At 43.3% G+C, this 15,004-nt stretch overlaps 1 protein-coding gene across 4 annotated transcripts in view; it reads left to right on the forward strand.

Moving 5' to 3' along the window:
* KLHL29 (kelch like family member 29) overlaps positions 1-15,004 on the forward strand; it is a 383,688-nt gene that overhangs the window by 329,084 nt on the left and 39,600 nt on the right. For all 4 annotated transcript variants that reach the window (XM_067294846.1, XM_067294843.1, XM_067294845.1 and 1 more), the window contains 2 exons: positions 4,523-4,722; positions 11,156-11,415. In XM_067294846.1, coding sequence (XP_067150947.1) covers positions 4,523-4,722; positions 11,156-11,415 — 460 coding nt within the window. The remainder of the gene's footprint in view (positions 1-4,522; positions 4,723-11,155; positions 11,416-15,004) is intronic.

The raw sequence follows: 15,004 nt of genomic DNA on the forward strand, positions 1-15,004 counted from the left end.
ATTAAGCACGAAACCACGAGCGCCGATTCTTGTCTGTGCATGTCGTATGTATGGAAATGATTTTCAAGGACAAATGGACACCACAAATACAAAGGTCTCGACTTTTTTTTTTTTGTGAGATACAGCTCCTAATCTTGCAGACTAGGCTTGGGAGATTTTCTTTTCTTCTGTCAGGATTTAAACATTTTAGATCTTTTGTATATATTAACTAAAAGAAAGGGACACTAGTTTTGTTTTGTCATTCAAGCTATCTTTTGCTTTAAAAGGCTGCCTGTGCCTTTGTCTTCTCTAGTTTAAGCAATTAAGTTGAAGGATAAGTAGCCAGCATATGCTCAGAGGCCTCGGCTTTATTTTATTAGACCTAATTATGCCAGAAAATGCAAAACTGTTTTTCAGTAACTCCGCCATATCCATTCAGCATGTACGTGTGCGTCCTGCTTATCTGTTGGTTCAGTTCTGCTTGCACATTGTCCAGGTCTATCACCTTGCTGGGGAAAGACATGATTTGTAAATCTGAAAGAATTCCCCAACAGCTACCATAAAATTAAGCTGTTAAAGAGCTCTTGTAGCTTGTTCAAATGTAGACCTAAACAAACCTCTTTGCTGTTTAGCCCAAGATAAATCTTTTAAAACTCCTGCTCTAAATCACTTCCTAATTTTAATGAGTTTATATATCAGCCTTTGCCAGATTTTTGCTGTAGCCATTCTCTAAGATTACAGCAATGATAAAGTAAGGACTAAAATTGTTTATTACATATTATTCTTTGGAAGCAAACTTTTCCCCCCAGAGGCTTTGGGAGAGTTATTGATTTTCTGCCACCAAGTGAAACGTGTGACCTTTATAATATGAGCAATGATTAGAAGGCCAATAAAATGACATCATTCCATTTAAACTCTAGAGTTCGCACAGCAAATAACAAAATGTGCCACATTTAATGATGTCCATGGACAATAAGTATACATTGCCTGGTATCAAGTGAGCCTGAAACACCAAGCAGCCAGGCTATCGGCTCCCCAAAATGCCCTGTGTTTTGCCAGGGGCGTGGGGAGCAGGAGTATAGACCAGGGAGAGCTATAGCCCTTCACAGCTGATAAGGCAAGAAGTCGATAGAAATTTTAGGTTTGGCATTTCTGAGAGCAGACTTTTCTAGATGTTTGCATCTACCGGCGCTGCAGACAAAACCCCTGCTGATGTAAGTCGTGTAGGACCAGATATTTGGGGCATGATTGTATGCATTCATGCCTGTTTTCCCCTAATCAAGAACATATGCTTTTCTAAATAGAACAGAATATTCTATTCTAAATAGAAGAATTTAGAATTTAGAAAAAATTCTAAGTCAAATAAATCTCATCATTGTAATACAGCTTTGGCCAATTCGCTGCAGTTGCTCTAGAGTAACTGAGAGACAGATATGTTCTAAATATATGAAGCATAACTGCACAGAGGGTATTGATTTTATAATGCATATTAAAATAAGGAGTGCAGAAAACTGTTTTAGTGAGGCCGAGAAAGGGATTCTACAACCTGATTTACTGAATTGATGTCAGAAAAGAAATTTATGGAATTTCTGTATTTCTCACTTCAGTCACATAAGTCTGTTTCCACACATATTTTTTTTCCTCTGTTCCATCAAAAACTCATTTTTGACCCGTTAGGACCTGCTTCAGGCAGGTCTCCAGCCCCTAAGCGTTTGCTGCTTAGAAAGCCCAAGCAAAACAGCACAGGCCTCTCAAACCACCATGGAGGAAGGCACGGGGACAATTTTCTCTCCCATTTCTGGCTCATTGTGTAATATCAATAATCTCAGTAGCTTTGTATTATACTTGCTGTAAGTGGCTCTAGTGATTGATTAAACACCTTAGCTTTTCTTTGGCATTTAATCAATTGCAGCAGCAGTTTATTGCTTGGTGTATTACAAAGTAAAAGAGATTATTACTTAATTATTCTGAAAAAAATAGCAGCTTGCAGTTGTTGCTAACATCAGTACGTGTCTGTTGGGCCGTGGGTGTAACGTCACATTTTGCTCCGTGCCGGCTCCTGGCGGCCCGGAGCCCCCCAAGGAAAAGCGAGCGGTTCCCGCGGTCGCTGCTGCCCCGTCACACGCAGTCGTTCCCAAGGCCGTCGCTGGTGCGGAGGAATTAGTGCCATAAATAAATAATTGCTCACGGCGGGGCTTCGCACCCTGCAAAGAGCCCAATTCTGTCACTTGCTGGGTACCTCCAAATTTCACTTAAATTATTAGGCAAAGCCCTTATTAATCAGGCCCGCGTGAATGCGAACTCGCTGTCGGGTACTAACCGCTTACTGGAGGCAACCCAGCAAGCAGCGCATCGGTAGCAGGCAGGCTTTTCGATAGCCCTGGGTGCAGCACCAGATGTGCACGCCGCTGGAGATAAATCAGATATGGGGGATGTTACTGCAACGTGAGGGTGAGGGAGAGAAAACAACATTGTGTGACATCCTCTTGAGGATCTAGGAAATGGCAACTCCTCTGTTGTCACACGTGAGGTTTTCTGCCTGGAGCACACAGTCAAAGCCATATGCAAGGAAAGAAAGTGCAGAAAGACAGGGATTCAGGGTAGCGTACACACATATGCATGTTGGGACACCACAAGTACCACGATCAGTATATATTCTTTTTTCTGCTTGTGGAATGGCGTCTAACCCAATGGCATGCCCATGCAAAGGGACAGGCCAATATTCAGAATAAAAAAAATGGGGTTCAGTGCCTTGCTTTGCCACTGACTTTCTGTATGATCATAGGCAAGTCTCTTTGTTTCCCTATGCCTCAGTTTCCCTTTTGGGAATGGGAGTAACAGTTGTTCACTACCTTAGAGAAGCACATGAAATTAAGGACTGTTAGCTGCTCCTTCATTATAGTAATGGAAATCATATAAATACTTTAAATAGCTAAATCTTTAAGCCCTTGATCTGCCAAAGACTCCTGTTAACTAAAAACAGAGCCCTTGACTTGAACAGGGCCAGTAGATGAAAGATCAGTGACAAAGCATCCACTGGAAAATTATGGAAAAAGTATTTCCCCAAACTATTCTGGGGGTTATTAGAGAGGTGGGTGATTCGTTCATAATTTTTTATAAGGCAACAGCACTGAGCCTCATATGTTGTTTCCTCTTGCTCCGTTATGGCAGTAGAGGTCTGACCATCACCTTTCTAGGCAGCTTTGTGAAGCCAAGAGGTTGGGAGCGCTCTTGCTCGTGTTTAACGCTGGCATAGCCCGTGAATAGGGATACGTTGGCCGGTCCCTGGCAGTCACGCAGAATGCTGTGGTGCTTTCGTGTCAATCGTGCAATGGCTTTTACACGTGCTCGAGCAGAACTGGAGCGAGCAGGTGTTGATTGCCCAGTGCGTAGGAGAAGCTCATGTTTCTTTGAGAAGGTGCTGGATGGTCCTAACCATTAAAAGAGTTTATTTTCTTACTCCAACAGATTTCCCCTCCCCTCCTTGGCGTTACCAAATTTATTATCGTTTTTGTCTTTCAGGTGTAACCTGCCTTTAGTGTTGCAGACACATCAGCCAACCATGCATTAGGAACTGGGCCCTTATTTTAATTCAGTATGATATTTTTTTTTTGTCCAATAATTTCACAAGCACTAATCCACACTTCAAATGCAGGAGATACTTTGATCCCCAAATTGTTCAGCATTTCATGCAGGAAAAACCGTAGGCCACAGTCATGAAACTCCTAGAGGATGGCTGCTGGCTTCCTGTGGCAGAGCTGGTTGTTGTTTTCCCCCCTCTCCCTTCTTTGCTCTAACCATTTTGTCTGTCTATCTTGTCTTGTATTCAGTTTTCAAAACAATTGCCATGAGGGGCTTCCTTTCTTTAGTGCCTAAAAGGGAACAATAGATTTTTAGAATAAGTATATATATTTTTATATGGCTGTGTGTATATGTATATCATATATATCATATATATACTTTAATGTTACATGCTGAGAAGTCCAAGCCAAACAGAAATTAATATTTATTATTATTTCTGATGAAAAGGTCTTAAAATGTATCCTTAAATGCACATGACATTTAAAATTATTCTAGTACTGGATTCCTGAAAAACTAGATGACCTTTTCTCTTGAAATTGAAGAGGTTTTTTTTCCTTAACAGTTATATTATGCACAGAAGATGAGATGTTAACCAAGATGTTAAAATGTATTGTTTCCCTTTGAAAGCTAATCCTGTTCCTCATTTTCATTAATGTTGGCTCATTCTTTTTTCTTTTTCTTTTCTTTCTTTCCTTTTCTTTTGCAACTGTTTTTGCATGAAAATGCAGAGTAGCAATAAACAAATTTTTCGTGAGACTTGCTTTAAGACACTTCTTTTTCAGATCCAGTTAAAGTCTTTAAGTTCAGTTATTTTAAAATTCATATTCCTCAGTTCCGTAAACAAAAAAAAATGGAGAAATGTAATGAGGTGCAAAGCGATTTCCTAGCCCTCACTAATCAATAAGTGCCAACAAAATGGGGATGGCGTAATGTCCGTAATTTCATTGTCTGCTGTTGCCAGGTCACCGCGAGATGGCAGCCGAAGCGGGGAGAAGCTGGAACTGGCCATGTCAAACCTCACCGCGGATGTCCTGGAGTTACTCCTGGAGTTTGTCTATACAGGTTCTTTGATCATCGATTCGGCCAATGCAAAAACTCTACTGGAAGCTGCCAGCAAGTTCCAGTTTCATACTTTCTGTAAAGTCTGCGTTTCATTTCTAGGTAAGACTCATTCCATCTAGTGAGAGTTTACAGTCACATTTTAAGGTTTTTAAGACTTTAGTATAATGACTCTTAAAAGGGAATTAGGAAACTGAAGATTAAATATAATGCAAGGCACGATTTCTTTGGGTTGAGAGTTGAATTTAAAATGCTGATGCGGGGGCTGGTGGAAAATGATCTAAAGAAGTGAAGCCTGTTGTTTGAGCAGCAGCTGCATTCACATCTTGGCTAGACTGTTGTTGTATTTTTATACTTGGTATCGTGGTGACATTTTATTTCGCAGAGGTTGGTCTCGCCACAGATCAGGCTGGAAGGCGCAGGCTGCTTCTGACATGACAGCAAATGCTGGATACTACAGCAAACTAGGTTGGCCATGCACTGAAGGAGGTGGAGGTGGACTCCCTCAGAGGAGTCATGATCTGCAATTTTCTTCCGTCCCTGAGAAGTTCCTTCCACTCACCATATTCTTGTAGACAAAATCTGTTTTACGTACTGCAAGTTGAGTGGTCGTGGGGTTTGCTCTTTCGGACAGATCTAAGACCTGATTGCTGCATATGGTATCAATACACACGGTTTGTCAGCAAACCCGTGGGGTCAAAGGGTGCTCGTGGCAACCGGTGTGCCCTGCGTGCGTGGGCAGCGTTTGCCCCAGCAAGGGTGTGCAGAGCAGCGTCACACTGGTGCCTCTGCCCTTCTCCTCAGGGCCACATGAGAAGCCTGATCTCCCAACCCAGAGCACGGTGTGGTCCTGCTCCATGCGTTTCCTATGCAGTTTCCAGCGTGAACTATTTCAAAACAGTCCACGGTTAACAGCTCGGTTACCTAAGTTTTACTGGTCTGAACTAGAACCAGCTGGCCCCATTTTTGTCGTGGGAAAACAGGAGCCAGAACTGGAACTCAACTGGAAAATGTGTTGGTTCCAATTCCTGCCTGTACCACATGCCACTCCTTCATTGGCATGGCTATAAGAGCTGTGAATAAGACAGTAAGCATTTATAAATTATTGATTAACATAATCTTATTAATACAAAAAGTGTAAGCTTGATCTTGTATGACTTGCTTCCCATGCTCAAGTTTGAAATATTTTTGGACACCTGATTTCTACTCAGGCTTTAAAACGTCTCCCTCAACTCCTAGCTTGTTGTGGGTGATGTCATCCCCTCTGGAACCCAAATTCAAGTTCAACCCACATGAACTGTAGGTTAGTCGTCGTCACTTCTCATTATAAACTGACATCTAAAACTACAGAGAGTGGAAGATGAGAGTTTAGAAAATATTGTAGTAATTAAAAAAAACAATTCAAGTGAGTCCAGTTTACTACTGTGTTAACTCCCGCTACTAAGCTGGCCTGTTAGCAAGATTAGCGGTGTAACTAGGCTGGTACAACTGCAATAATTCAGAAAAGAATCTATGGTATTGTATCCACCCCTTCTTTCCAATTTTTTATGTGTCACTTGTTTACAACTCTTTTCTTGAATGTGTGGGCAGAGGCAAAACGAAAACTATACCTTGTGGTCCCACTATGTTGGTTCTGGAACTTGAATGAGGGCTTTTGCTCTGGCAATGCTTTTCCCCAGCTTCCCTTCGCCACCTTTTAAAAATGATTAGATCTTATGGCCTTTCCAGGAACAGAAGATGTATTTAAGTTGCACTATCTCTAAAGATTCAGCCACAAAAAAAAATACATTTATTTCACTAAATCAATGTGAGATTTCCCTTTTCCGATATTTAATATTTGAATTCAGTGAACCATGTTATGGTATGAAATAGTAGAGTTGGCTGTAAGTTAAGTGATATATGGGGAGCCGCTGGAATTTTGTATTCTCATTTGGAGAATTCATGGAGTGTAATTGCTTATTTTTATTTATAGCTGTGACTGGATTGCTCTACAGAGATAGCAGAGCATTTGCCATCTAAAAAGTTCAGGGAAAGGTATTTTGTCTTCTTTCTGGCTGTTTTTTTCTTTTCATCCCAGCCCCCTTCACTCCCCGCAAAGCAAAAACCAAAGATATTGTAAAAATACTTTTTTTCTGGGGTTTCTGGAGGATTCACCAGTATAAGCAGTGGTTCTGTCCCATCAATGAACATGTCCAAATTGTAAGAGAAGTGGAGGGAAGTGCAAAGAGGCCCAAACAAGTGGAAACCCAAAATAATAGGTCTGTTGAGCACAGTATAGCACCATCTCGGCTATAATTCAGGTCATCCTTTTCAGCCGTGAAGCTCCAGCAGGGTCCTTGCTGGCTGGTGTCCAGCCAGCTTGGGCATCTCTGTCCAGGGCCTCTCCGGTGGGGTTGCCATGGGCAGAGGCACCAGAACCTACACACTCCTTCTGGGGGAGACATGCTGCAAATGTGTTGGGAAACTTGTTCCGTTTCAAAGGGAGGTTCCCAAACCAACTTCACTAGGCTAACTATAGCCACATTCTCTCTCTTCCCCACATGCTGTCTATGCTGCTTTTGTCTAGAGCCTGACAAATGACAACAGTTTTGTGCTGGCTGATGCAGTGATGCTGACAAGTTAGTGTAGGTGCCATATGATAACCAGGCAAATGTTTGCAAACAGGTCAGGATTTCATAGGTATTTCCTCCATCCATATGGCTTAAGCATTGTGGTTTTTCCCTCTTTTTCATATTTGTTTTTCAAAGAAGTTACAGTACCAACACAGTCATGCCTCAGATCAGAATTCAGGAGATTCATCAGTGTCATGGTTTGGGCTATCACAGGAATGAACAAACCATGAGCTCATACTTCAGCCTGCTGCTAAAAAAATAAAAGTACGCTTCCTCCAGTCTAAAGGATTTGGTGCCTGGTAGATTCATAGAGGAGAACAGGAAAGAGTAAGAGCCCTGATTTTTTTTTTCTAGCCCCCTGGGGAAAGGGCACAAGGACATTTGCAAAGAGAATGAGAGGGAGCTATGGGAGAAGCTGAACTAAGGACAAACGATGAGATCTGTGTGAATAGCCATGAGCCCTTGAGGGAGGAAGAAGAGGCTTTTAAGGTCCTTATGAACTCGAAAAAGTATTTTGGACAATTTTTGTTCATCCAAGGTAGAGAATTTTGAATCGTCTGGAGAACCACATTGCCCAGCAGTAGAGAAATTAAAGCATCAGCCAAATCTAGAGATCGGAGAAACAAAGAGCACTCTCACAGGGGAACTGAAATCTTTGGAAGGTGAATGCATCCGGATGTCCTAAACCTATCACCTGTCTTCACATGCTTTTGACGGGAGCATGAATAACCAAGGAATAAGAGCTATATCTAAACAGATACAGAGTGTGATAGGGAAGTGATTTTCATGCTAATTTTAGTGATATCCAAGTCATCATCTACAAACCATCTTGCACATTATTTAATGCACACAGAGAGGGCTTGTGTCAGCCCCAGATCTTCCATGATACTATTACTGCAACCTCACTAAGTAATCCTTCCTACAAACCATCTAGCTCTGACTTTATCTCAGCTCTTCCATTCATCCCCCTCCCAGAAGCACAGTCTTAGCAATTTGTCTGGCTGATTAACACACACTGACTCCGCACAGGATCCCAGTCCAAAACCACGTAACACAAGTGGAGAATACCTGCAGTTTTATGACATGCATAGAAATGGTATGATATCCGACAGCGTTCCAAACCAGTGAGAATCTGCTAGATTAGATCTGATATCCTTAAAGCTGACTCCTAACTCAGTTATTAACTGTCTTTGAGTGTTGAGAATAGCTTAGCAGTTGGCAGCCGTGTTCTGAATGGGCTCAAGATGAAATGCCACCAAAATGTGTTGTTTCAAGTCCAGTGTCAGTGTGACAAAACCAGCAATTGTCGTAACCGCATCGGCATCCAAAGGAAAATGGCACAGGAGCAGATGGAGCAGAACTGCTCCTTAGCTGCCTCTGCCACGTCAGCCTCCAGAAGGACCCCAGGACTGCAAGCTTGAGGGGGGCCATACTGTATAGTAGAACTCTGTATCTAAGTAGTCATTTAGACTCCTTTTACAGTCAGTGAAAAATAACATGCATCAGTAGGGCAATTCTGCTCATCCTGAAGTATATATCTAAAATATTATCAGATGAATTGCATCTTGGAATTATCTGTTTCTGAGCATAAGGGGACTCTAACATGATTGCCCAGTTGCACCATGGGCAACTGGAGTAAGGAGAAACGAGTCTCCCTCCCGAATCTGGAGTCAGAGGTGACATGTAGAGGGGGTGGTTTTTCTGTTCACGGGATGGAAATTTTCTCTCCTATAGCTGTTGCCCCAACCTCCATCTTGCTCCACTGGAACGAATCCAGCTAATTCGTATCCCAGCCCTCGTCTTAAAAAGATATCACGGAGCCCATCTTATGTCAAAAGTGAGGAGGTGTAAAAAAGTGCATCACCAGCCTCCCAAACATACCATAGGCTGCATCTGAGACCCCTCTCAGAAAATCACCGTTACAGTCTGCCACCAAGCAGTTTCTCGGAAAGAGGAGTGAGCGCCTGACACTAACTACTGGTGAATCTCACCAGGAAAATCTGGAGCTGCTTGGAAAGCCTGTGTGCCGGGGTTTCAGGTGTAGCAGGGATTGGTATTGCAGTTTTAGGGTGAGAAAAGCCTGTCTAGACCTGAGGAAATCAGCCAGGACCAGCCCTTCTTCTGCCCCACGCCAGAGCCCGTCACTCAGCTGGGGGCATGCGGGAATCTCTCCTGATAAAAGCAGATCCAGTCCCTCAAGGGTGAAGACTCATTTTCCAAGTCTTTTTTCCATCATGTACTAGTAAATGCCTGCATAAGGAGTAAAACATGCTTAGTACCTTTATGATAAACCTTACATGGATATGGTGGGACAGTGAGAATTTTGCTCTCTGTTACGTGATAATTTTATCCGCAGCTTTATGTATAAGTGAATCTGTGCTTTTCAAAAGCTGCACTGCAGACTGACAGACCCAAGGAATCTGGAAGACTTTTTTTTTTTTAACTGTTTTTTTGGAAAAGCAGAAATTTGGGGAGCTTTGTGCTTCATAGCTTTCAGTTTGCAGCCTGTCTCTGGGCAGCCTTTGAGTGACGAAAGGTAGTAACAGAAAACGGTGCTGCTGCTCCAGTCTGCTCGAGGAAATGGGGCTCATCGGAGTCACTACAATCAACTGATGCCAAATGAGATAACCGAGTTTCTAGATTGGTACTCTGTAAAAAAAATAAAATAAAAAGAATTAGAAAAACAAAAAGCAAAACCGCACAACCCCTAATCTACTGCCAAGTAAAAAAAAGTAGGTCATAATCCTATTTTAATAAAAAACACATATAGATAGTGCACAGTGGTGTTTTGAATCTGATGAAGGCAGAAGCAGGATGCAGGGAAAAATCGCTGAGCGTTTTCAGCAGAGACAATCTGATGGGAGCTGGGTTTGAAGAGATTTTGGACTCTCTCACGTTTCTGTGCTCTGAAACGATGCGGTGGGATATGGCATTGCCCAAATGGGATATATTTTTCCTCTGACAGCACAGAAGCCTGCCGTCGGTACCAGCACTTCTGTGATCCATTGCAGTCTCATTCTTTCTCTCTCTTTTTTTTTAATTGTTTTCTTCCTCCTATATCTTAAAAAATACATTCTGCCTATTAGTAGCGGCTTGGTTAGCAAAAGCTGAGAATAATCTGAGAGTTCCTCTTAGGAATGTCTGAAATTGGTGGGTTTTTCTTCGGAGCAGCTGAAAAGGAGAAAGTACAGTCAAATGTGTGGTGTAGCACGCACTTTTACCGCAGAGCTATCCACTGTGCTGTTACTTCCGTTTGCCGGGGAGGAGATAATGCTGTCTGCTCTCTGCATGATTTGCTTTGAAACCCACTACACAACATTTAACAGAAGCCGTTAGTATAATCTGTGTTTTGCATAAGGGATGTCATTGCATTCAGCGGCAACAAAGTTCCTTTGAAAAAAACGGGGGGGTAGGGGGGGGAATTTTTTATTATTATTATTTGAAGTAGCTTAGTCGCTGAACAGGGCAAAAATTATCATAAAGTGACTGCAGCATCCTCCAAAATGTCCTTAATGCTGTTTGCATTTATTCTTAAGTGTCTGCACTGGCATTTACATCCCTGCTGTTTCTAAAAGCAACGTTGGGGGCGGTGGAAGCGGCGGCAGTCTCTTGGCTGGATTCCCTCCCTCGGGAAGCCCCGAGTGCTATTCCGGCTCTCCTCAGTGTGTTAGGAAGGCTTACACCCAAAGCAAAGGCAGAAAAGTGTATTTCTCTCCCATCTCCAGCTCAGCCATTAGACAAGTGTGGATTTTTTATTTTAAGCCCCAGTCCTAAAGTAACCCAGGGTGCTACATCTAATTAACAACTTGAAATTCACTGGGGTTAGAGCTTCATCCGTGGCGCTTGTTTTTTTCATGAGTGCGATAAAAACGTGGCATCTCGCTTTTAATAATTCTCACTTGCTTTTTATTTGCTCCTTTTAGAAAAACAGCTGACTGCTAGCAACTGCTTAGGAATATTAGCCATGGCTGAAGCCATGCAGTGCACTGAACTATACAACATGGCCAAAGCGTACGCCCTGCAGATTTTCCCAGAGGTGGCTAACCAAGAAGAGATCCTTAATATCTCGAAAGATGACTTCATTTCCTACATGTCCAATGACAGCCTGAACACCAAAGCAGAGGAGCTGGTGTATGAAACAGTGATAAAGTGGATTAAGAAGGACGCGGCAATCAGAGCTCAGGTAAAAATAATCTCAGCGGCCTCACTCTGCTGCATTCCCATCAAGGCTCCTTTAAAACAGGAAGCATCCCTGTGCGGTTTTAAATGTGAGGATGAGTGGGAGATGGGATGGACAGCTGAGATAAAGAGGAGGAAGAGCATGCAGGCTATGTGTAAAATTTTTGTAATTTCAAAATCTGATCCTCATATCTGATCATTTAGAATCAAAATCTCGTTTGTGACGTGCATCGTACAAAGTTAGAGCCTCGAGCTGTTGGCTGCAGGCTTGGTCACAGATAAACTGGGAAGGATTAGAGCAGTGTGAGTCGTTACTTTAGGAAGAGGGTGCGTTTTAGTAACACTAGGAAAAAAAAATCTATCAGAAAATCAGTATTTCTTTTGGTGCCACATACTGAAAGAGCGTAAGTTCAGTACACAAAAAAAAAAGATTCTCTGTCTTTATTGGCTGCTTAGATAACCCTTGGGTATTATATATTTAATAGAGTCAGGCTTTCCTCAACCACCTGAGCTAGGCAGTCTGCCCCCAGCTCAAGAAACTAAGTGTATTGCTTGGTCAGAGCTGGAGGACAGAGAGCTGTCTCCAGATAACTGCTAGGAGCGACAACTGTTTTGAGGACAATGATGACAAAACGTTGCCCTTGGGACCAGAAGACTACCCTGGCGATATTTAAAAACCTGCCACTTGCCTTTGTGGCAGCTCCTGGAGTCAGCTTACACAGGTAGGACGCTGTGGTGATGTGAACCCCAGATTTTTTTTGGAGGGCCAAATCTCCCCACAGACCCCAGAAGGGGAAGGTTATTTTCCCCTTCTTCCCTGCGGTGCTGGAGAGAGGCCAGAGGTGCTGGTTGATCATGCCTGGCAGGGCCAACATCTGCTGCGGGAATTTACAAATTTATTTTTTAGGCGGTGGTTTTTCTTCCCCTCTCCTTGCTGCTGCCACCACCATCGCCTCCTCTCTCCCTTTCCTACCGCTTGGTTTTCTTTTCTTTTTTTCCAAGCTGCCTTCCTTTCTGTCCTGCTTCTGAAGTGCTACGTAGTTTATGACGGCAGTTTTATTTGCTTCTCCAAATTTCTCTGTGGTGCTTTGGTTTCATGCATTACTTTACAAGGACTTTTAATTTTTAATTTGTATTTATCCAGTGATGAGGGTCCTGAATAAATTAATATTAAAGATACCAAGCAGCTAACTATTTTCATGTCCAATCCTACCACTAAAGCAGGTAGCTCTCACTTTTTCTTTTCTCTGTGCACAGCTTGACCTATTACAAAGCTCTTAGTTAAATAGCTACTTATTTTCTAAAAGTAGGTGTTCATACTTACCATGAAAAATACCATCTTTACAATAATGACTTTCTGCATTTTTAGAACCCGGGAACAAATAGCTCTGAGGGTGGATAGGAAGAGGGAGATGCCTAAATAATCTTATGTCTGATAAAGATGATGAGTGAAAAATCTCTTATCTGGGGCAAAATAAGGCCCACTATACTGCCCAAATTCCCGTGAAATCCCCAAGGACACTCAGGGTGCTCAGAGCTGGACCACCATGGCAACAGCGAATGCATGCTCTTCCAAGAGTTGTGCATGGATATTTTGACTTTATTCACAGTTCGCTGAGATGGATTCACTCAACTCTTTCTCTTCCAACTCTTTGGATGGGGAGCCAGCACACAAAGGACACCAAAGCAGCAAGGACTGTTGCTTCTGCACCCGGCTGAGGGGATCTGCCAGGGGGTTGGAGACTTACAGCCATGAATTACAACAGCCACAAACCCACCAGGGTAGCATATCACTCTCCCAAAGGCAGCTCAGGCAGATAAATCTCTCTGGGCCTGGACTTCCCAGCGCAATTTCTTTGTATCTCCCCTCTCCCTTTGCCTGTGGGCCAAACTCTGCCATCGTATTAGAGGGTTTTTGCCCCAAGAGCTCAAGTGTTCGGAGCGCCCCCATGTCTGCTTCTTCCAAGCAAAGTATTAGTCCTTCTCCCAGAGGTACAAACGGCACAGACGGCAAAATGACTGTGCCCATCATCTTGATTTTGCATCCGTCTTTCCTGGCAAAGGCTGGGTGAGGCTTGCTCAGCAGAGACGTCCCCATGGTGGGGCGGGGAGAAGCCACCATCTCTCTAAATCATCATCTTCTGCCCCCGGAGCAGCTGTGGGCAACCTTGGTGACTCTTCAAAGCTCTGTTGACTTTCATGGCTTTGGAGCACGTTTGCTTGCAAGCTTACACCTGGGGAGAGTAAATCTCATCGCTGGTCTGAAGCCAGGCAGGGCCATCGCCCGAGCTGTAGCTTGCTTATCCATCACTGGTTCCCTTCCAGCCCATCTTCCCCTCTAAAAACCACTGGTTTTGCTAAAGCAGAATAATCTCACCTAGGCAAGCCACAATACACAGGAGACGTCCATGGCTTGGCGGGGGGATTCGGGCTGTCCCTTGGGCTCGGTGACTTCTTGCCACTGCGTGTGCCCCATGCAGGTTAGACCCTGCAGTGGCCGCGCTTTCGGAAATCAGGGCAAGCCAGGGCACAGTAGCAATTGAGTCTCCCCTTTTCATGGAAAAACATTAGAGTTAGGTATCTCCCCACTCTTTTTGTGCCTTTCAAAAAGCTCTTTTGGGGTATCTAATTCTGTAATTCTTTCACCATCAGGCTGGAGGGCGGTGGTGGGAAAGGACTTGGGATTCACTTGCAAGACAAGTGGAAAGACTATGCCCTAGCTGACAATTCTGCAAACTGTGCTCCCTTGAAGTCTAATGGTGCTTATAAAAGCGCTCGGTTGCATTACAAAAAGCAGCACCCAAGACTTGTTACAAAGAGAGAATAACAGTGCTTTGAAGGTTGCTGATCCATCTACGTAAGACAAATAGGCAGTTCAGATAGGACATACGTGTTAAGCTAAGATTTGGTAAATATCTATATCTAGTGTGTTGGAGCAGCGTGCCGGCTGCATACGGCAACACTTCTGGAACTATTTTAGTGCTGCCAGTAGCAAAGTCACATGAAATCAGTTTGACCCAAAGAAACAGCCTGCAATGGGAGATTCTTGAACACTTTGGTAGTTTCCCGTACCAGCAAACAGAGAGTGCTGCTTATAGGAAATCCTCTTGATTACTTGTCATGAGATGGAAGGCCAGCAGCTGACTGACACATCTGTAAAAGCTGAATTTTCTTTTTTTTTTCTATTTATTTCCCTTTCTGACTGATGAACAAGATTGTAGGGTTTATCCTAACAGTTATCCCCTTGATAAGCTTATTACGACCCTGGTGAACTCATGCAAAAATAATATATTGTATAATGGAGGCTTTCCAGTGTGAAAACCAGCATGGTCTGATAGTCCAAACACAAACAGAGATTACTGCCGGGCCCCAAACAGTCTTAACCTGAACTCATTCCCTCTTCTCTGTGTCGCCTTGGGCAGGTTATTTTGCCTTTCTGCCTCCAGTTCATCTGCTGTAAGCTGTAAGCAAATGATACCTGCCATGTGGGCTGTTGGGAGGATCTGCTGGATAATGAGCAATATTACTCCACTAATGACTAATGGAGCTGCGCAGAGTGGAAATCCAGCCTGGCACGAGTGCAGGATGTGATG

The sequence above is a fragment of the Apteryx mantelli genome, chromosome 3 (genome assembly GCF_036417845.1).
Source record: "Apteryx mantelli isolate bAptMan1 chromosome 3, bAptMan1.hap1, whole genome shotgun sequence".
In the NCBI taxonomy this organism is placed as follows: domain Eukaryota; kingdom Metazoa; phylum Chordata; class Aves; order Apterygiformes; family Apterygidae; genus Apteryx; species Apteryx mantelli.